The sequence below is a fragment of the Clinocottus analis genome, unplaced genomic scaffold (assembly GCF_023055335.1).
Source record: "Clinocottus analis isolate CAN_PGR_092001 unplaced genomic scaffold, fCliAna1.0.p SCAF_8, whole genome shotgun sequence".
NCBI lineage: Eukaryota > Metazoa > Chordata > Actinopteri > Perciformes > Cottidae > Clinocottus > Clinocottus analis.
In genome coordinates this window covers 20,482,175-20,504,352 of record NW_027176240.1, presented here as the reverse complement: position 1 = coordinate 20,504,352, position 22,178 = coordinate 20,482,175, and the positions used below count along the sequence as shown (strand labels likewise).

General features: G+C 43.4%; 1 protein-coding gene across 1 annotated transcript; it reads left to right on the top strand.

Moving 5' to 3' along the window:
- Positions 1 to 8,075: 8,075 nt before the first annotated feature.
- Positions 8,076 to 21,897, top strand: LOC137779845 (NLR family CARD domain-containing protein 3-like; the record flags this gene model as incomplete). The annotated part of the gene is made up of 11 exons (XM_068568045.1): positions 8,076 to 8,212; positions 8,298 to 8,420; positions 10,032 to 10,184; positions 11,937 to 12,062; positions 12,277 to 12,355; positions 12,509 to 12,734; positions 12,889 to 14,677; positions 14,778 to 14,951; positions 15,405 to 15,578; positions 16,954 to 17,127; positions 21,738 to 21,897. Coding segments are annotated over exons 1-11 (3,315 nt in total), but the record flags the coding sequence as incomplete, so codon positions are not given.
- Between the last annotated feature and the right edge of the window lie 281 nt (positions 21,898 to 22,178).

Here is a 22,178-nt window from a genome sequence, read left to right as displayed (position 1 = left end):
ATTTAGATATAGAAATAAAGATATACATTTAGATATAGAAATAAAGATATACATTTAGATATAGAAATAGAGATAACCATTTAGATATAGAGACAGAGACAGTGAAGGACATATATTTATTAGTATGGATCCCACTATTGTCCAACAAGTGTTGGATTTCAAGGTCCATAGCAGATACCCGGAGGGGTCAACTAATAAGGAGAAGTACAAAGGAGAAGTGTGTCATTAAGCGGCGATCAAACACCTTCAGGATGAAGGGTAAGGATGCATGACACATGGACTTTAGAACACAGTGATCATCTGGTATGGGAGAACTCCCAATGACTAATACTATGTCGTTTCTACCAGATGGAGAACTCTACTACCTCTGCAGGCGTAAAAGAAACACACTGGATCACCTTGATAAGGTGGTCTCAACTGCAGAGGAGGCCAGTAAACTCTTTGAGGAGTTTCACAGCAGTGAAGTTGGTGGTCACTGTGGGTTGGAATAAACACACAGTGCCATCATAGCTCGATATTATTGGCCTGGACTGGAAGAGGACATTCAATGCGTCTAATCATACTCTAAATATTTAATAAATGTATTGGCCATACATTTGAAATGCTGTTGGTGGGTTTAGATCGGGGGTCAAACATCTCTGCGACTTATTGAGTGACGTCATAATTGCGCGACACAACGACTCGAGATTGAAATTTGTTGCCAACTTTTCTAATAATTGATTTTTATTGATTCGTTGTTGCAGCCCTAGTATACAGTTTGCGGAGCTGATTGTAACTGGTGGGACGTTTGATCACACACACACACACACACACAGCGATAAATCATCTCGTAAAAATCAATATTGTTGTATTGTGTTTATTTTGTGGAGAGAGGAAAAAACCTCTCTCTCTCTCTCTCTCTCTCTCTCTCTCTCTCTCTCTCTCTCTCTCTCTCTCTCTCTCTCTCTGTAAAATAAATGAGGACTTCCTTCCTGCGTTCCTCTCGTCCACTTCTGCTTCTCTGGGTTGCATCACAGCTCTGTTTCTTCCCCGGTTTCACTCGCTGGTTATTTATTCCTTTCAGAGAGTTTCCAGCTAAAAATACAACCAGCAGCGCTGATGAAGAGGACGAAGAGGAGGCAGATAGTTCCTCATGACACATGTTGAGCCACAAGGAGGATTATTTGCAGTTTACAAAAGTTACACAAAGAAATGCAATCAACACAATTTAGAAATAAACAGGTATTGTATGGAGTGTGTCAGTCAGTAGCATCAGTGATGTCACTGTGCATGTGTGTGATACGGTGTGTGTCTCTCCAGTAAACCTGTGCAGTGAGCATCTTGAGTGCAGGGCTCTGATGCAGTTTCCTCTTTCAGGCCCAGGTGCTCTGCATCCTGCAATCAAGCACACCTGCAGTGATCAGGGGCCGTCACATGAGCTCAGCCACAAATGGAAAACAAGTTCACACGGTGGATTCAAAATGTAACGACTCGACCGGTGGCTAACGGCTGCAGCTAACGGCCAAAAACAAGATTCAGGAAAGTCCACGTGTCTCACACAGTCCCAGCTGGACCTGTGACTGGATCTCAAGAGGAGAGGATTGTTAGATCATAGATATTATAATGTGAGTCCAATTAAAATCTCTATTTATGAAACTAACAACTTGTGTGTCTCCTCCTCTCAGGCTGGAGTCTACATGAGTGAACCGGCCCCTGAGTCTTCTAAAGCTGTGGCTTTGATCAGGACGACCTTTGTGATGTCACAGTGTTCCAGCAAATGTGAACGAGTGTTTACAGCATATGTGCATCAGTGTGTACAGTTTATTAGAACAGATGGAGGTTATCCACCTAATACATTCATACAATCCATAAAGTACTACGTGTACAAGCATACAATACTTAATCATCATCATAATTATTCCCTTATTAGTCTCATCGTGGGGACATTTATTCTCTTCTTTAATCTCTTTATTTTTAGACATCACTACATGACGCTGCACACACACCACAGTGAATAAGTGAATAACTGTGATGTTGTCGTGCGCTCAGAGGTGCATGTTGAGACATGTCTGTGACACTGAGTCCTCCACAACCACTGACACATTCTTTCATCACATGAATGACACAAAAGTCACTTCCTCAAAATGACAAAAGAAAAGCGTTAATCGCAGCCAGACGCTGTAGAAACCTTCATTAAAGTCAGAGTTTTATCTTTCCAGCGGTTCTTGAACGCACCACGTGAGACAAACGCTTCCATCAGATGAAGCAGCCTTGTTACATTTCATCCAAAACATTTTATTCTACGTCTCATTTAAAATCTCTCCACTCATAAACGTTTACTTTAATCAGATCCTGTAAAAAAGTTATAATTACGAGATAATAATAATAAGACTTTATCTCATAATTACAATAAAGTCGAAATTATGAGATAAAAGTCATAATTATGAGATAATACTAATTAGACTTTATCTCCTAATTTTGACTTTTTTGATGCTTCCATATTTCCCAGAGAAAAGCAGGACTTTTATTTTGAAAAGCGAGTCCACAGAGAAACAAAAGCCCTGAAACTAGTTTTGGGGTCAGAGCCTCCGGCCTCAGTTCTGTTCTCCATGAACGCGCTGCCAGTCGTTGACCTCTGACCTGACAGGGATTCCTCATCAGGAGAACCTGATTTCATAATTCTTTCCACTGGAACATGATGATGAAAGAGCTTCCTGTCGGTCACTTTGTGGAAACCCCCCCGCCCCGAGAAGAGCCGCTCACTCATTGAGACGAAGCGAGAGGCGGGAAGGAGAAAGGAGGAGGAAGATGAGGAACCGGAGCAGAAGCCGCTTCCTCTTCTTCAGGCCTTAAGTACCGCCGTCTCCAGCAGCCGGCAGTCCACAGCTCTGAGACCAGCAGAAAGAAAAGACACACACATAGAATCTATTCATCTCCTCCATCTCACATCTCATCATCTGCTTCTTGAAGATGGAAAACTGTGGCAGCGTGATGAAGAGCGTGATGAAGAGCGCGCTGCTGGCCGTGGTGCTGCTGGCCGTGGCTCGGTCTGGATCGGCAGGTGAGAGATCAACATTTAGAGTTTTCATTTGAAAACACGTCTTGTTTTTAGGCCTCTGCTCCAAAAATGTCCTCATACCCAAACTAAACAAAGTGTATTTCTGCAACCACGAGGGCTGTGTGAACACTTTGTGTTGTGATGAAAGAGTTTAATGTGAGTTGTGTGTTCAGATGTGTAGATATCAGACTGTATGTTACTGGTTCTGAGGAAATGAAGGAGTGAATTATACAGTTTTCATAACAATATCCTTCATAGAGCCCATATGGGCTCCACAGTGTTCAAGGGGTTGAAAGTGATTCTTGTGTGTTTCACATGTTGTGTAATCGCTGCAGCGCGTTGGGGTTTCCTGCAATGTGTTTGTCACAGTGCTGTTTCAATCTTCTCCTCTCAGCAGAGAAGCTGGCGCCCTGCTGCACGAAGGTCACCCGGCTGGAGCTCCAGGAGCCCATCATGGGGTTCCTGGTGCAGCCGCCCAACCCGCCCTGCGTCAAAGCCGTCATGTGAGTGAAGAGCAGCACATGAAAGAAAGGAGTTCATCTTTTATACAACGGGAACACGACACCACTAAAAGAGTGTTCATGTGTTACATGATGAACGCTACACCGTGATGAAACTGTATGATGACCAGTACAATACTTCATGCTACATGTTGCTTTATTCATGTTTATTTATTCTTATTCAAACTAACGTTGTGTTTCTTTGTCGTCTGCAGCTTTCTGACGGAGACGAGTCTTTACTGCAGTCAGCTGACGGCTCCCTGGGTCCTCCCCAAGATCAATGCCTTCAGGTGACTTCATGCTGAGGCCTGGTCACCTCGTCGTCCTCCTCCTCCTCCTCCTCCTCCTCCTCCTCCTCCTCCTCCTCCTGTGGACTCATATGTTTTTGTTTTCTTTCCTCTCACAGGAAAGCAAAAGCTCTGGCCAGCGCTCCATCTCTGATCGGGTCGTCTCCCGTCTCCCTCCTCTCCATCATCACGTCCACTGCCTCCTCCTCTTCCTCTTCCTCTCTTCCTACCACCTCCTCCTCCTCCTCCTCCTCCTCTGAGATGAGCAGCATCATCTCCGCCTCCAGCCAATGAAAACACAGCCTGACTTCATGAAGAAGTTCTCACGTTTGAAGAAAAAAAAACACTTATTATTATTACTTATTATGTTAAATATTAAGTTTCTTTTGATGCCTTTAGAGTAAAATAATAATTTATTGATTTAATTTAATTGACCTGTGCTGATAGAGAAGCATCCTCATATTTATTTATGCCAAATTTATTTATTGATGTTTTCAAGAAACGACTTAATGATTACAGTAATATTTATTTATTTGAAAACTTGTGAAAAATGTGAAATTGGTCCAAAAAAAAAAAAAAGTTGCACATGTGGAAGAAATGATGAAATGATAAGAAAGGAAGTGAACCTCCAGATTCCCCAGTCTCACTGCTATCAGGAGACAAGCTGAGTTTGAGTGTCAGATTAAACAGAGACAGTTCAATGAGAAGTCTGAATACAACAGTGAAACAGGAACTGATTAAAGCTCAATATGTTTTTCTTCCAACAGTTTGTTTACCTTCTTTGCTTTATGTTTATTGTTTTTATGAAATCCGAGTCAAAGTCCTCGACTGTGCAACGTTTACTTGGCCAATAAACAAATAATCCTGACGAACAGAGAAGAAACAGGAGCATCAAGATGTCTTTATGACGCTGAATATTTATTACAGTGCAGTTTAAGAAATAAAAAAAAAACATCTTGTCCAACTAATGTGTACAAATGACTTTTACTCAATTTAGTTATTCAGACTCCTTTCCCACAGAGGGTTATGTGTGTCTACTGTTTTATACATTTGCAGTCGTATCATAAATTAGCCCCAGCGCTGTAGTTGCTGCTGCACCTGGGGGTGCTGGTGCTTCTCAACGCGGGCTCTACCTTGATGATTAGAGCCCAAGACACCACACAACTAGAAAGAGACACAACATAACTAGAAAGAGACACAACACAACTAGAAAGAGACACAACATAACTAGAAAGAGACACAACACAACTAGAAAGAGACACAACATAACTAGAAAGAGACACAACACAACGAGAAAGAGACACAACATAACTAGAAAGAGACACAACGCAACTAGAAAAAGCTTGATTACTCAACTGTGCAATCAAGTGTTGTGCTTAAATAAAAGCTATGACCTTGAGCTTCTGAGGGCAACAGCACTGTGACCTTGGTCTGGACCAAGTGACCTTGTGGATGTCTTGTTGTTGTGAAAGCTACAGTCGTCCTGTGGTCCTTTAGTGTTCATGTTGCTCCTTTATTATTATAAAAGTGTGTTTTGTTCACTCTGACTGGTTTTATAGCTGATGGAGAATATGTAGTGACAAATGCAGAATGTTGGACTCTAATGGGCCAAGTTTGTTGAAATATTCTGACTGATTTATGTTGTGAAGGAAAGAGCTCAGCTGCCCTCTAGTGACCAAAGCTGAGAATATTGTTTAGTGGCCTGTTTGAAAAGCTTTTTCTGAGTATGAACCTGTGTTCTATGAACACATGATGTTGCATGAGAGAAGCCTGTTCACATATAAAAACAACAACAATACTAAATAAAACACAGCACAAGCCAGCTCTCTCTCTCTAAATGACGTATGAATGACATCACAATGTCACGCTTTCCTGTTCTGACCCACAATCCTTCTGCACAGCAGACATATGAGCAAAAGGGTTAAAGGTCAAGGTTCATGTGATGAGGAAGTGGTACGTCCTCATTAATGCATCAAGCTGCAGTTTGTCCTAGAAGGAAAAAGAAAGAGTAAAGGATCTGGAACGCAGCCTAAGACTCATACGTGGGTAAGTTGTCCCGCCCCAACAGGTTCAACCAGATCAACAAAGTGGAGTGAAGAAGAAAAACACTGTCAGGTCAGACTCTGTTGATCCTGTGAACGCAGCTCAGACTGAGACTCAGTCAACCAGTCAGACTGCATACTCTGATCGTGACGTGAGGAACTCTCTCTGATGAAGGATAAGAAGCTGCGTCTCTTCACTTCGTCTGATGCAAGTTGAAGTTGAAGTGAAGCACGAAGCTCCTTTTCTACACAGAGCTGCTGAGGACAGAAGAGAGCTGCACTCTGAGGAAGTCCACGGCTCAACGTTCAGTAAGTGGAGCTGTGATTGGTTGAAATGACGTTCATGATTGTTGTGAACGTGTGACTGTTTAAAGCTGCTGTCAAATATGTCAGCTCGGAAACAAGATGGCCGCCTTGTGTGATTAAACAGAGAAAAGCTGCTGTTAGTTTGAATGTTGAAGTCCAGATGAAGTGTTGCTTTGAATGATGACACTGTGATGAAGAAGAGTTCAGGAAAAAAGAAGAAGAAAGAAATTAAAATAATGGTTAAGTTTCACTATTTATGTAAACTCCCTCACTTTCCGTACAAACCTCTGATTAGTGTCTCTACATTTACAAACACGGCCGAAGCTTTTTATTTAAAAAAAAAATAATTCTCTCCTTGGGCGATTCAAAATCCTTGGCTCTCATTGGTCCGTCACCACTTGCTTAGAGTCATACAGCACATCAGGAAACAGCTGATCATTTTGGTAGTAGATGAGTCACTGTCTTGTGACATGTTTCTTTGACTGAATATGCTTCATAACACAACAACACATTCCTGGATTGTGTTTGTTGTTGCAGATGTCGATGCTTTAGGTCTTAATCTTTGTAAAAAAAAAAGGTTCACTATTAGTCTGTGGGTTGTTGTGTTGTTATACCAAACAATACTGTTTTAAAAGCTCTGGATCTCTGGAGGAGTCCTTTTTGATGCACCTTGCTCACACATGCTGGATGTTTATAGTTATGATCACATCTTTTAAAAGTAATTATTATTTCACTGAACAAATACATACAATAATGGAGACTGGCCAGGTGCTGCTAGTTGCACTGATAAGCTCCGCCTACTAAATACCTGCCATCAACACAGAGAGATAAAGCACACAGCAGGCTGCTTAAAGCAACAGGGCCGTCACCTCCATAGAAACTGGGTCCCAACCCTGGAACCAGAGTTTAACTCAATAAACCTTATTTATTGTAACACCTACTGGCCTTCACAAGTTACCCAATCTACTTGGAACATTATGAAACAGCATCGCTTTTTCATTTTTTTACCGAGAAAACTCAAACTAAACTAAGTTGACGTTTGTCATTTTCTATTCTTGTTTACTAAACGCGACCAAAAGAAATGTCTTGGATCTTGTCCAGATTCATCATGAACCATTTCAATGCAGATTCCCTGAATTTAGACGCCAACACAAGTTGAATAATTGGGAGTTCAATTGAATTCAGTTCATTTTGTATAGGCCAGAATCACAAATGAGAAATTATCTTCAAAGGGCTTTACAACATATAGACATACAACATCCCGGTTCCAGACCCAGAGAAGAACTGAAGGAAAAGTGTCCCAGGAATTACTGTCAGTACTGCTCACTAAATACACGGTTCATAAGAGACTAGAGAACATTGTGAATGTCTTCTAGTCTTCTAACAAGTCAAGAGACTAAAGAACATTGTGAATGTCTTCTAGTCTTCTAACAAGTCAAGAGACTAAAGAACATTGTGAATGTCTTCTAATCTTCTAACAAGTCAAGAGACTAAAGAACATTGTGAATGTCTTCTAGTCTTCTAACAAGTCAAGAGACTAAAGAGCATTGTGAATGTCTTCTAGTCTTCTAACAAGTCAAGAGACTAAAGAACATTGTGAATGTCTTCTAGTCTTCTAACAAGTCTAGAGACTAGAGAACATTGTGAATGTCTTCTAGTCTTCAAGTCTAGAGACTAGAGAGCATTGTGAATGTCTTCTAGTCTTCTAACAAGTCAAGAGACTAAAGAACATTGTGAATGTCTTCTAGTCTTCTAACAAGTCAAGAGACTAAAGAACATTGTGAATGTCTTTTCTTGGATACGACTCTGCAGCTAAAGTGCCAACAACATGGAAACTGTCCATGAGTGTATTTAGTGTTGAGGTGAATGAGCTGATTGTCATGATGAAGATAACTAACGTGTGATGTCTCCCAGCAGGTGCTGGTGTTGGTGTGAAGGTGTGGACTCTGCTATGAGTCAGTGTGAGGACAGAGAGGAGGGAGTCCCTCCCTCTAAAAGCAGTCTGTGTGGGGAACATGACAGCCAGACCAGAGCTCAGAGGTGAGAGGACCATCTCTAACTGTCCAGGACTCTTCTCATGTCACAAAGTCTTTGACTCACTGACTCTGCTTCTACATGTGAGCAGGATCCATCAGAGACCAGACTGTCCTGAACCTGGACCTGAACCCAGCTGTGTGTCCATGAAGAGTAACCGGTCTATGACTCATCCCATAGTCTTCAAAGATGGATGCCACTGTGTTGTTCAAAAGTGAGGATTTCCAACTGATGTAAACCAACATAAGAGCTGTGTACAAAGGCACAACAACGATAATCCTGTTAGCTTACTCCTCGTTAGCATAAATAGCACACATTATTATTATTATTATTATTATTATTATTATCAATATCATTATTATGTGTTGTTGTTCTTGTGGCTCAGGTGGTGCAGGCCCCATGGTCTTCTACTGACAGGCCGCACTGCCTGTGGTCCTGTTTTTCCTTCAACGTATTCACAGAGCTAACAACTCTCACGGTTTCACCGTGTATCACACGCTCTCGCGCCACACAACCAAAAAAAAATCTGATTTGGGGCCGAGGCACGTTCGTTCCTTGTCAAACTCGCCGACGATAGATGGCGCTAAGGAGCACGTCTGTAAACCTATTTGCTGCATAGACATCCTGTTTACCCCAAAAAGACCCGAAGTCAGCAACAGAAGAAGATTTTTAAACGGACACAACCGTGGGAGAAACTCAGGAGGAGCAGAAAGACTAAGGTATCAGGGCTCGCTCATTTCAGTCTTCAGTCACGCCCTCCTGCTACACAGCTGTCCCGCGGCGTACATCTCATTGTTACCTGCTTTATCAAATTTGAAAACCTTTGTACTATGAAATAAGAAGGAAACATGAAGTATTTCTAGTTTGCTTCAATACTGCAGCTACTGAGCTCCCCCTGGTGGTCAGTGAGTGTTATGGTGCTTTCACGCATCAAAAAAATTCTTGACAAGTGGTGAAAAAAACTCACCAGACTTTGGTGTCACAAAGGGTGCGTGGCTTATCCCCGCCGTTTTTCTCCTTGAAGGGATTGTTTTTTTCCGGTACAGACTATAGATGAAATAACCACTAGCCCTGCTTTATAGTTGTTGTGGAAGTTATAAAAACGTGTGAACATAAACTCCATGGTGTCTGGGTTCATAATAATATCCGTAGTCCTACAACAGCCTGAATGAAGCCGCTATCAGCTGCTTCTGGAGGACCGGCAGCAGCACCGGCAGGACGGCGACGAGCGGACCATCTCAACGCTGATTGGCTGACGCAACTACGACTCACGCGCTTTTGCAACCGGAGTTGGGAAATTTCAACTCGCGTGTCGAACCGAGTTCGCTCCACGACCAACGAGCTGTTCGTGCTGCTTCTACGCGTCTGACGCACTGCCCGCTGGGAAATACTCGTCTACGCAGCTTCAACGCGGCTGTGCATTGACTTTACTTGAAATCTCCGCACGAGAAATCTTGAAGCATTCTGTGTGAACACAGCATCAGTCAACAGAGTTCATGTTCAGCTGAGGTTAATGAAGCATAATGACTTTGTTTCACTTGTTATTGTGTAGCTTCCTTGGTGCAGTGTGAACCTTGTTGATTAAACGTCATCAGTTCAAATCCCTTCAGTCCAAGAAGATGCTACGTGTCACATCATTACAGCTCCTTTCATCATATCTTCAGATTCTCAGCACTCACACACATTTTCAGGAAATCTATGTCAAATATAACATTTCTGTTTTGATCCTTTTCTTGTTGATAGCTGCTAGTTTTTCCCAACAGCTGCTCTGCCTGAAGATTAAACACAGAGTTCTCCTCCCTGCTGGTCTTCTTCTCTGTTGTAGGACCCGTCAGAGAGCAAAGTCCCTTGGATCTGAACCTGGACCTGAACCAGAACCTGGACCTGGACCTGAACCCAGCTGTGTGTCCATGAAGAGTGATCGGTCTACAGGTCGTCTGCTTAACTTCAAAGATGGAGGCCGTTCTTCTGACCCAGAGTAAGTTCTTAAACAGATGAAACAGATGACTAACTGTTCTGATTCTCAGTTATGAAACACAGAATTGGTCGTTTATCATTTAAAGTGTTGTTTTCATGAAGATCAATCATGACAGAATCAATATATTTAACTAACTGCTCTGTAGGTGTTTGTATATGAATCATTAACTGTAAACAGTATTAAATTATAAATCTGAACCTCGTCAAACTGATTTAATGTTACTGTGAACAAATATTAAACTCTGAGACCAAAGACTGCTCGTTAGATCCTCCAGAACTGATTTATATCTCATGTTTATTCGCTACGGAGACCTCGGAGCCAGCGGATCATTTGAACAAGTCCTGCTGAGATGAGGCTGCTCTCGGCGGGCAGCAGAGCGCTGACTGCCGGTCCAACGAGCAGGACCGGGCCCTCAGTCACCTCGCATGATTTTCAGTGTCTCTTTTTTGAAACATAAACTTACTTATCTCCGCAACCACAATGGTTATTAACTTCATTTAAAGTGCTACAATACTGTCACCCTTGTGAAAACATACATATATTTAAAACCTACTCTTACTTACCTAAACCTACTCTTACTTACCTAAACTTATGCTTACTTACCTAAGCCTGTAAACCTGCTGCAGCGACGTAACGTTTCACTAAACCTGTGATAAGTCAGATTTCAAGAACAAACACACCCACATAACCATAAGGCTTGTGGGAATCTAATGAAGTCATCTATGTCCTTATAAACCTATTAGTATCTGTAACATCACTAAACAGCCGCAGCTTCTTCTTCAGGGAAGGCAGAGGCTTCCCTGAAGGGAAGATGGTTCTGCTTCCGGGTCACAGGGCACCAGCAAAAGCTCCTGAAGATTTAAAGCCATAACGCGCAAAAATCGAAAAATGTTTTCCCATAGAACAAGTAACTTTTATATTTTTTGAAACAAACACCTTCCCAATATGTCAAAGTTGTTGTTGCAGAGTCTGAATCTTGACAAACCGACCACAGATTTGAGGCTGAAACAACTAACTTCTCACCTGAAATCATCCTAAAATTACGTTTTGTGACTCAGAAACACTAACATTCAGAGCATTCTCCTCCGCCATTGATCCCTGAGCTGGTGCAAAATGCATTCTGGGATATTGACTGTTCCAAGTACGCACAAGTCACCTCTGATGCATCTTGGGTAGAATGGGCTGAGCAAATCACATCCAGGCATTTGGTCTGTGGAATAGCTGCAGAGGTTCTGGGAACTAGTTATAAAACTATGCAGACTAGTGTCAGAAGTCTGGAGGCAGAGTGCAGTTTGATGAAGAGTCAGTGGTTTAAAAGAGTTTTCTGTTGGAGGGTTGTCCTCATGAATCTCAGTTTTTTTGATAAATTGGCTTTAGTGTTGAGACTTGCTAAGATTTTAACCCTTATAGACACATTAAACCATCGGTGGTTGAACTTTGGCTTTCATAATGTCCACTGAGTGTAAGATCAATGGGGAGCTTTTTATTACTGTGTTCTTTGTGTTTTTGTGCTGGTTATCTTTGGATGATCCTAAATATAAGAGTCAAACTTCTACAAGATTCTACTTCTACAAGAACGACTAGTTGGTTGAATAAAAAAACAACAAGTCACAACAAAGAAACTGTGTCTTCTTTACCATTAACTACAAGTTTGAATGAAAATAACATCGCTTTTACTGTCCAATGAAACCAGTGGAAGTAGAAAAATGAAACTTGAATGTTCAGAAATCTTTTATGTTCAGTCAATCTCAGTGTTTCTATCAGTTCACAGCAGCAAAGAGAAAAGTCTCCTGGACCCAGCTGTGTGTCCATGAAGAGTGATCGGTCTAAAGAAGCTTTTATTTTCTTCAAAGATGGACAACGTTCTTATGACACAGAGTAAGTTCTTAAAACAGATGAAACAAGATGACTAACTGTCACACAGATGGTCGTCCTTCATCTCCAGTCTTTAGCATCTGGTTTATAAAATGATTAATCATGACACAACACAACATCTTTAACTTCTTGTTGTGTTTGTGTTGTAATATCATGAACAATAAACAGTCTGTGGTGCAAACACAATGTGAGCTGATGGTTCATGGCTCCTCCACAGAGAGGACCAGGAGAGCTCAGAGGTTCCCAGAGGTCCGTCTGCCCAGCAGCATCAAACACACCTGGACTCCATATTTATGGTCTGTACCTGTACAACTACTTTTACATGTCTTCTGTTCACCATCATCTCCATGCTGCACTCTTTAGACCAGTGGGTTGTCAGTCTGTCCAACATGGATCTGATGTTTGCTTCCATGGTTTTAGTTTGTCATTCAGAGAATATTCTGTTCCAGCTGCTGGAGGAGAACATCCTCACTTTTGTGAAGGACGAGCTGAAGAAGATCCAGAAGGTTCTGAGTTCAGATTACCCAGCATGCTTAGCGAGTCAGAGTGAGGATGAGGAAGTGTTGGATGGTAAGGATGAAGAGCAGAGGAGGAGCAGAGAAGCATTTCAGAAGATCTCACTGCACTTCCTGAGGAGCATGAAGCAGGAGGAGCTGGCTGACTGTCTGCAGAGCAGTAAGAGGATTTCTCTAAAGATTTAACATGCTGGATGAATGAGACGTTTACTAATGTCTCAAGAGATGGACCAGAATATATTCATACTCATTCTTTGAGGAAAGGACATGTTGAAATCTATTCTTTGACTCATTGATCTTCTTGTTGTGTTCAGGACTTCCTGCTGGAGTTTGTCAGTGTAAACTCAAATCTAACCTGAAGAAGAAGTTCCAGTGTGTGTTTGAGGGGATCGCTAAGGCAGGAAACCCAACCCTTCTGAACCAGATCTACACAGAGCTCTACATCACAGAGGGAGGGACTGCAGAGGTCAATGATGAACATGAGGTCAGACAGATTGAAAGAGCATCCAGGAAACCAAACAGACCAGAAACCACCATCAGACAAGAAGACGTCTTTAAAGCCTCACCTGGAGGAGAGGAACCAATCAGAACAGTGATGACAAAGGGAGTGGCTGGCATCGGGAAAACAGTCTTAACACAGAAGTTCACTCTGGACTGGGCTGAAGACAAAGCCAACCAGGACATACAGTTCATGTTTCCATTCACGTTCAGAGACCTGAATGAGCTGAAAGAGAAGAAGTTCAGCTTGGTGGAACTTGTTCATCACTTCTTCTCTGAAACCAAAGAAGCAGGAATCTGCAGGTTTGAAGAGTTTCCGGTTGTGTTCATCTTTGACGGTCTGGATGAGTGTCGACTTCCTCTGGACTTCCACAACAATGAGGTCCTGACTGATGTCACAGAGTCCACCTCAGTGGATGTGCTGCTGACAAACCTCATCAGGGGGAAGCTGCTTCCCTCTGCTCGCCTCTGGATAACCACACGACCTGCAGCAGCCAATCAGATCCCTCCTGACTGTGTTGACTTGGTGACAGAGGTCAGAGGGTTCACTGACCCACAGAAGAAGGACTACTTCATGAAGAGGTTGAGAAATAAGAAGCAGGCCATCAAGATCATCTCCCACATCAAGACCTCACAAAGCCTCCACATCATGTGCCACATCCCAGTCTTCTGCTGGATCACTGCTACAGTTCTGGAGGACGTGTTGAAGACCACAGAGGGAGGAGAGCTACCCAAGACCCTGACTGAGATGTACATCCACTTCCTGGTGGTTCAGTCCAAAGTCAAGAAGGTCAAGTATGATAGAGGAGCTGAGACAGATCCACACTGGAGTCCAAAGAGCAGGAAGATGATCGAGTCTCTGGGAAAACTGGCTTTTGATCAGCTGCAGAAAGGGAACCTGATCTTCTATGAATCCGACCTGACAGAGTGTGGCATCGATATCAGAGCAGCCTCAGTGTACTCAGGAGTGTTCACACAGATCTTTAGAGAGGAGAGAGGACTGTACCAGGACAAGGTGTTCTGCTACGTCCATCTGAGTGTCCAGGAGTTTCTGGCTGCTCTTCATGTCCATCTGACCTTCATCAACTCTGGTGTCAACCTGATGGCAGAAGAACAAACAACCTCCCAGTTGTCAAAACCTGAACCAAGACATCTCTACCAGAGTGCTGTAGACAAGGCCTTACAGAGTCCTAATGGACACCTGGACTTGTTCCTCCGCTTTCTCCTGGGTCTTTCACTGGAGACCAATCAGAAACTCCTACGAGGTCTGCTGACACAGACAGGAAGTAGCTCACAGACCAATCAGGAAACAGTCCAGATCATCAAAAAGAAGATCATTGAGGATGTGTCTCCAGAGAAAAGCATCAATCTGTTCCACTGTCTGAATGAACTGAATGATGGTTCTCTAGTGGAGGAGATCCAACAGTCCCTGAGGTCAGGACGTCTCTCCACAGATAAACTGTCTCCTGCTCAGTGGTCAGCTCTGGTCTTCATCTTACTGACATCAGGAGAAAATCTGGATGTGTTTGACCTGAATAAATACTCTGCTTCAGAGGAGACTCTTCTGAAGCTGCTGCCAGTGGTCAAAGCCTCCAACAAAGCTCTGTATGTGGAGACATTATGGATACATTGACATTACTACATGTGTTTGATATTTTACTTTGATTAAACATTTTGTTTGTATTAATCCCTGTTTGTCCCCTAGGCTGAGTAGATGTAACCTCTCAAAGAGAAGCTGTGGAGCTCTGTCCTCAGTGATCAGCTCCCAGTCCTCTAGTCTAAAACAGCTGGACCTGAGCTTCAACAACCTGCAGGATTTAGGAGTGAAGCTGCTCTCTGCTGGACTGGAGAGTCCACACTGTACACTGGGGACTCTCAGGTCAGGATCAGATGATTTACCACAAAGATGATGAAGTGGTCTCAGTGTCTGATCTACTGATTCATGCTGGTGTTCCCAACATGTAGCTGTGGAGAACAATGTCTACTAGTGTCTCTGTGATATGCTTTTGGACATAATGCTGTGAACTGAATGGTGAACTGGCCACTATCCTGCTGGGATCAAAGTGTTGGAGGTCTTGTCCAACCAACATGAACATCCCTTGGCCCTCCTGCTTTCAGGGAACCAGGACGCTTTAAGTCCTGCTTTTAGTTTGTAAAACTCATTTCACTGGAATCAGGATTTAAATGTGTTTAAAGTGACATGATTTTGACAAAATGTCTGTTTACAAAAGAAGAAGAAACCAAAATGAAATCCACTCATGTTGATGATGAAAATAATTATTCAATGTGTATCGATATAATAAACTCTGTGTGTTGTTTTGTGTGTTTGCAGGCTGTCAGACTGTGAGATCACAGAGGAAGGCTGTTCTTCTCTGGGATCAGCTCTGAAGTCAAACCCCTCCAGTCTGAGAGAACTGGATCTGAGTGACAACAAGCTGCAGGATTCAGGAGTGAAGCTGCTGAGTGGTTTTCTGGAGAGTCCACATTGTAGACTGGAGACTCTGAGGTGGGTTCACTGTCTGCTGCTAGTGTAGCACCTTCATGTTTAATCAATAACTCTATTGATTTATCTACGTATTGATCAGTGAAGTGTTACATGTTCTGGTAATATGTTCCACTTCACATCAGCTGCCTCGTTGTCTGCATGTCGTCCTCTACAATCATGACATGTACAACTTGTCTGGCTTCATGCTGTTGGATGGATTACTGAACAGGACTAAAGGGCCCAGACCCAGGGGCCCAAAGTGTCAGGGGCCTTTTCTTTATCTACAAAATGTCACTCAAAGAGAAACAAAAAGACTCAAGAGTATTGATGAGAATACTAATATATATATATATATACATATATATATATATATATATATATATATATATATATATATATATATATATATATATATATACTGAATATGATAAATTCTATGAATTCTATACCCTGACGTCAATATTCATCATAAAAAAGTGTAATTTAATTATATGTAAAGAACCAAACCTTTATTCATTTTTAATCCAATATTTTATCATTTCTTTTCTGAGCATTTGGCATTTTTAAATAACTTGTTCACATGTTTTGATCTGCTCTGAATAATCTGGATCAATACATTTAGTAACAGAAGTCTAAAAGTTATAGAAAGCATCATCATTTCACATCTTTAACAACCTGTTGTGCTCCAGGTTCATGTGAACATTTGCTGTGATGAGGTTGTCCTCAACGTTAATATGATATTGAAACAAGTCATGAACTCTCCTCCGTGAGCTGCTTCTACACGTCTGCTGCCAGCTGCAGGAAACCTTGTGAAGTGGAGTTCCACATTTACAACATGACACATCTGATGGATTATGAACAGATTGTTTCTCTTCATATTTCTTCTTGATGCAGATTGAGTTCCTGCAGCTTGACAGAGGTCAGCTGTTCTTCTCTCAGCTCTGAAGTCTGAAGTGCTCTGAAGTCATCTACTGCATCCCAGTTCATGCTGCTGTTCCCAACATGTTGCTGTGGAGAACAATGTCTACTAGTGTCTCTGTGATATGCTTTACGACATAATGCTGTGAACTGAATGCTGAACTGGCCACTATCCTGCTGGGGTCAAAGTGTTGGAGGTCTTGTTCAACCAACATGAACATCCTTTGGCCCTCCTGCTTTCAGGGAACCAGGACGCTTTAAGTCCTGCTTTTAGTTTGTTAGAGCTTCTACTGCACTGGAAGAACTGGTTTCACTGGAATCAGGATTTAAAAGTGTTTACAGTGACATGATTTTAACTAAATGTCTGTTTACAAAAGAAGAAGAAACCAAAATGAAAGCCACTCATGTTGATGATGAAAATAATGATTCATTGTGTATCAATATAATAAACTCTGTGTGTTGTTTTGTGTGTTTGCAGGCTGTCAGACTGTGAGATCACAGAGGAAGGCTGTTCTTCTCTGGGATCAGCTCTGAAGTCAAACCCCTCAAGTCTGAGAAAACTGAATCTGAGATACAACAAGCTGCAGGATTCAGGAGTGAAGCTGCTGAGTTGTTTTCTGGAGAGTCCACATTGTAGACTGGAGACTCTGAGGTGGGTTCACTGTCTGCTGCTAGTGTAGCACCTTCATCAGTGTTTCCCCTACCATTATATTAGGGGGGGGGGGGATGCCCCCCTGAAGAAACCCCCGCCCCTCTGTAATTTTCTCTATCGCCAGATCAAAAAAATATCATTTAAGGTTCTCTTTCCTATAGAACAGCTCTACACCTTGTTCTGTTCTTAAACAAACTAAACGGCCGTATTTTATTGACGGGATCTACACGACAGTTTGTCATTCATGTCTCTTCGTGGTCGCGCGTGAACACTTCTCCTCTCCTCTGCTCTCTGTATCGTGCACGGTGTTGTTCCGTCCCGATGCGCAGAGACACGTGAGCACACAGGTGAGCGCTGAGCACCCAGCAGCGGCCAGAGAGCGGAGAAAAATATGTTGCATGAAAAGCAGACAACTATATCTGTGTTTTAAACACTCCCAGGTTGAAGATGGCAACAGTAGCTCTCCTGTGAGGAGAACCAGAGCAGCTCTCTGAACCGGAGCAGCTCTATGAACCGGAGCAGCTCTATGAACCAGAGCAGCTCTCTGAACCGGAGCAGCTCTCTGAACCAGAGCAGCTCTATGAACCAGAGCAGCTCTATGAACCGGAGCAGCTCTCTGAACCAGAGCAGCTCTATGAACCGGAGCAGCTCTCTGAACCAGAGCAGCTCTATGAACCAGAGCAGCTCTCTGAACCGGAGCAGCTTTATGAACCGGAGCAGCTCTCTGAACCAGAGCAGCTCTCTGAACCAGAGCAGCTCTATGAACCAGAGCAGCTCTCTGAACCAGAGCAGCTCTCTGAACCAGAGCAGCTCTATGAACCAGAGCAGCTCTCTGAACCAGAGCAGCTCTCCTGCTCCAAGTGAAACGAGCCAAAGTGCTCGTGTCTTGTACCAACAGTGAGCTGCTGGCTTCACACATTACAAAGTACACGGACATAAAACTACGTCATTAATAAACACATGGAGAAATACCGGTACTTTCGGGTAAATGTTCACGGTATACGCCGTTAACAGGTTACGCTGTGCAGTGAAGTCTCCGTCAAGTCGTCTTTTCTGCTGTTCCGTCTCTCAAAACCGAAAAGAGATCTCATCTCTCATGGAGCGTGAAGTGAGAGCGTCTGTATCAAGTCTACAAGCAGGTTTAAACATGTGTAGAGGAAAGCAGCTCCCTGCAGCACTAACACTGATACAACCTGATGCTCACACGTCTACTCATTCTGTTTTGTTTTGCAACTAGCTTTTAGTTTTCCAAAATTAGCTAATTAGTAGGAAGTACATATTATTATTTTTTCTGCACAGATAGAACTTTATTTTCATTGTTCTAAGTGATTGCAATTTTTTTTCTTCATTTTTTTGGTCTGGTGGGGCAATCTGGTTTAATTGAAAGTTATTGTAATTTTCTTTATTCTGTCATTTATAAAAGCACAGATGGAGTCACAAAATGATGTTATTTAGAGAAAAAGCAATGCTTTTGGTGTCAACACCCCCTGAAGCTGTAAACCTAGAGGAAACACTGAACTTCATGTTTAATCAATAACTCTATTGATTTATCTACGTATTGATCCATCAAGTGTTACATGTTCTGGTCCTATTGTTCAGGACTGGAGACCAAAGACAGTAGGACTCAGATGCAGACTTGAGTCCTGGTAGTAGGGTGCAAACACAAGGGCTGCGTTTCCCAGATTCGATCGTTCTTAAGGACTTAAGAAGGCTCATAAGAAGGGTTCGCTAAGAAGGAGCGCTAAGATACGAGTGTTTCCCAGACGCGTTCTTAACTGCCTTCTTAAGATCTCGCCAAAGAAGCTTCCTAAGACGCTCTTAGTGGGAGCTGTTCACCGCCGTGTTGCTGACACTAAATCAATCGATGCCAGGTTAATCGATCACCCACCACTTTATCAGCGCATAAATCACACACAACACGCTGTGGTCCCCACACACAGGTGCAATTACGGTAAGCGTGTGTGTGTGTGTGTGTGTGTGTGTGTGTGCCATCCACGACACCAATCACCCGGTTATTCCAGCCACGGCATGAAATCCACGGTGGACCTGGCGGACCTCGTCCCGTGTGGTGGCATTCTGATGTGTGTCCGCATGGCGCAGGAGGATCGGTGTCACGCTGCCACACTCCGTGAAACCGATGCCTTGCTGAGGCCGGTGCCGTCCCCCACCACCTCCAGGAAGCTCCCCACTGCGTAAAGACCAGGCTGAGGGCAACACTGCAGCGGGTTGGCCTCTGGATGTGTGGTGACACTAGTGTGCCGAGGCGTTGGATCTCCACACGGGGAAGCCGGTACTTGGACAGCCCGGTCCGACAGCACAGGCGACGCTGTTGGTCAGCAGTGAGATTATGCTGCATTGCAGCTGTGGTGTCTCTCACGTGGACTTCAGCAACGCCTTTAGACGAGGAGCCTCTCTTGATGAGGTTCAGCAGAGTTCAGTTCCACCTGTCAGTTTCCTGATATCTGTGGAATACCACAGGGTTGTTGATGTTTTTATAGCTAACGTAAACTCATATGCAGATGCCAAATGTGTGTGAAAACGTAATGAGTAATCCATCCATCCATCCATCTATCCATTTTCCGCCGCTTATCCGGGGTCAGATCGCGGTGGCAGCACACCCAGTAGACCGACCCAGGCTTCCCTCTCACCCGCAACATTTTCCAGCTCGTTCTGGGGTACACCCAGACGTTTCCAGGCCAGCCGGGAGATATAATCCCTCCAGCGTGTCCTGGGTCTTCCCCCGGGGCCTCTTCCCAGTTGGACGTGCCTGGAAAACCTCTAATGGGAGGCGTCCAGGAGGCATCCGGATTAGATGGCCGAACCACCTCAGCTGACTCCTTTCGATACGAAGGAGCAGCGGCTCGACTCCAAGCTCCCTCCTGATGTCCGAGCTCCTTACCCTATCTCTAAGGCTGAGCCCGGCCACCCTACGGAGGAAGCTCATTTTGGCCGCTTGTATCCGCGACCTTGTTCTTTCGGTCACGACCCAGAGTTCGTGACCATAGGTGAGGGTTGGAACGTAGACCGACCAGTAAATAGAGAGCTTCGCCTTCCGACTCAGCTCCCTCTTCACCAAGACGGTAGTAATGATGGTAATGATGATTCATTTCATTTATGTAGCTACAGGAACACAGGGGAAATTCTTTATTTTTATATTGTTTTTTTTTAATGCTATTATTTTTCTTGCGTCAGTGTCCTGTAGCTGTGAGCGCACATCCCTCATTACGCATGGTTTTAGTTTTCCTTTGAGTGTCAGATATAACTTTCCCTGACGCGGCTGCAGTGAGCGTTTGTCGCTAAGAAGGCTGTTAAGAGTGAGTCAGACTGATCTTACGTTTCCTTCTAAGTGAAAGAGCGTCTTAAGCTAAGAACAACTCTTGGAAACGCGTTGTTCTGTCACAGCACTCTTAGAGCGCTCCTAAGACGCTCTTAGTGCTTAAGAGTGTCTTAACAAATCAGGGAAACGCGGCCAAGGTCTTTACTCCAGCAGGGTTCAGTACACTGATGATCAGTCGCTCAGGCCGAGGAAACACAATCAGCAGACAAAAAGTTGTTGGTATAGAAATGGTCTAAGCACGTGAAAAACACCTGGAGGAATTGTTGGTAAGTGTTCAGTTTCAAAAACCTTTTGGTGGTCTCGACTAAAGAGAGGAGGTCTGGATTCCATGAGTTATAATAAAACAGACTTCATGAAAAGTCGATGGTGATTCAGTAAAACATTCTCAGCTGAGGATGCACAGCTTCAGCATCCACAGACCATTTACAGTCTAACCTGCTAATAGTTCACTGTCTGTGCTTCAACTCATGAACCCTGAACAACAAGTTCTGCATAGTTTTAGTTCTCCCAGTCACTGAGCCTACTGGCCTCTCATTGGTTAGTCTCACAGCATGCAATTGGCTAAAAGTTTCACAGGGTCGGAGTCATCCTTTGTCTTGGTAAAAACAGTCCACAACCTAGTAGCCCCCTACCTCTGGTGTTTGAAGTCCTCCCTCCTGTGTAGCTAACAAAATAGTCTCCATTAAAGCTGAAGTTATACAGTCCTATAGCATGCAGCATCCATCTTGTTTTACACATTCCATGAATACCTGAAATACTTCTAAATGATAAAAACTAACAGTGACTTTCTACTACGTTACTAATACACATTCTTAAGCTAACTGGTAACATGGTCAGACAAATTGTCAAAGCACACAATTGACAGCCTAAAGACACGGGGACAACAGGCAACGAGGCAGGTTGTAAACAATCAGGGCGGGGCTGTCAATCACACAGAAGGGAACACACAAGGATGGAGGGCGGGGCTAACAGCGAGCTAAGCAGACCTGCTTTCAAGTTTCCATCGCGCATGTCTCACCAGCAGAGTGAGATGCACCAACAGAGTCCACAGGGAATAGTCTCCATCTACAAAGTTAGAGCTTCTACTGCACTGGAAGAACTGGTTTCACTGGAATCAGGATTTAAATGTGTTTACAGTGACATGATTTTAACTAAATGTCTGTTTACCAAAGAAGAAGAAACCAAAATGAAAGCCACTCATGTTGATGATGAAATTAATGATTCATTGTGTATCAATATAATAAACTCTGTGTGTTGTTTTGTGTGTTTGCAGTCTGTCATGGTGTGAGATCACAGAGGAAGGCTGTTCTTCTCTGGGATCAGCTCTGAAGTCAAACCCCTCCAGTCTGAGAGAACTGGATCTGAGCCTCAACAAGCTGCAGGATTCAGGAGTGAAGCTGCTGAGTGGTTTTCTGGAGAGTCCACATTGTCGACTGGAGACTCTGAGGTGGGTTCACTGTCTGCTGCTAGTGTAGCACCTTCATCAGTGTTTCCCCTACCATTATATTAGGGGTTGGTGCCCCCCTGAAGAAACCCCCGCCCCTCTGTAATTTTCTCTATCGCCAGATCAAAAAAATATCATTTAAGGTTCTCTTTCCTATAGAACAGCTCTACACCTTGTTCTGTTCTTAAACAAACTAAACGGCCGTATTTTATTGACGGGATCTACACGACAGTTTGTCATTCATGTCTCTTCGTGGTCGCGCGTGAACAC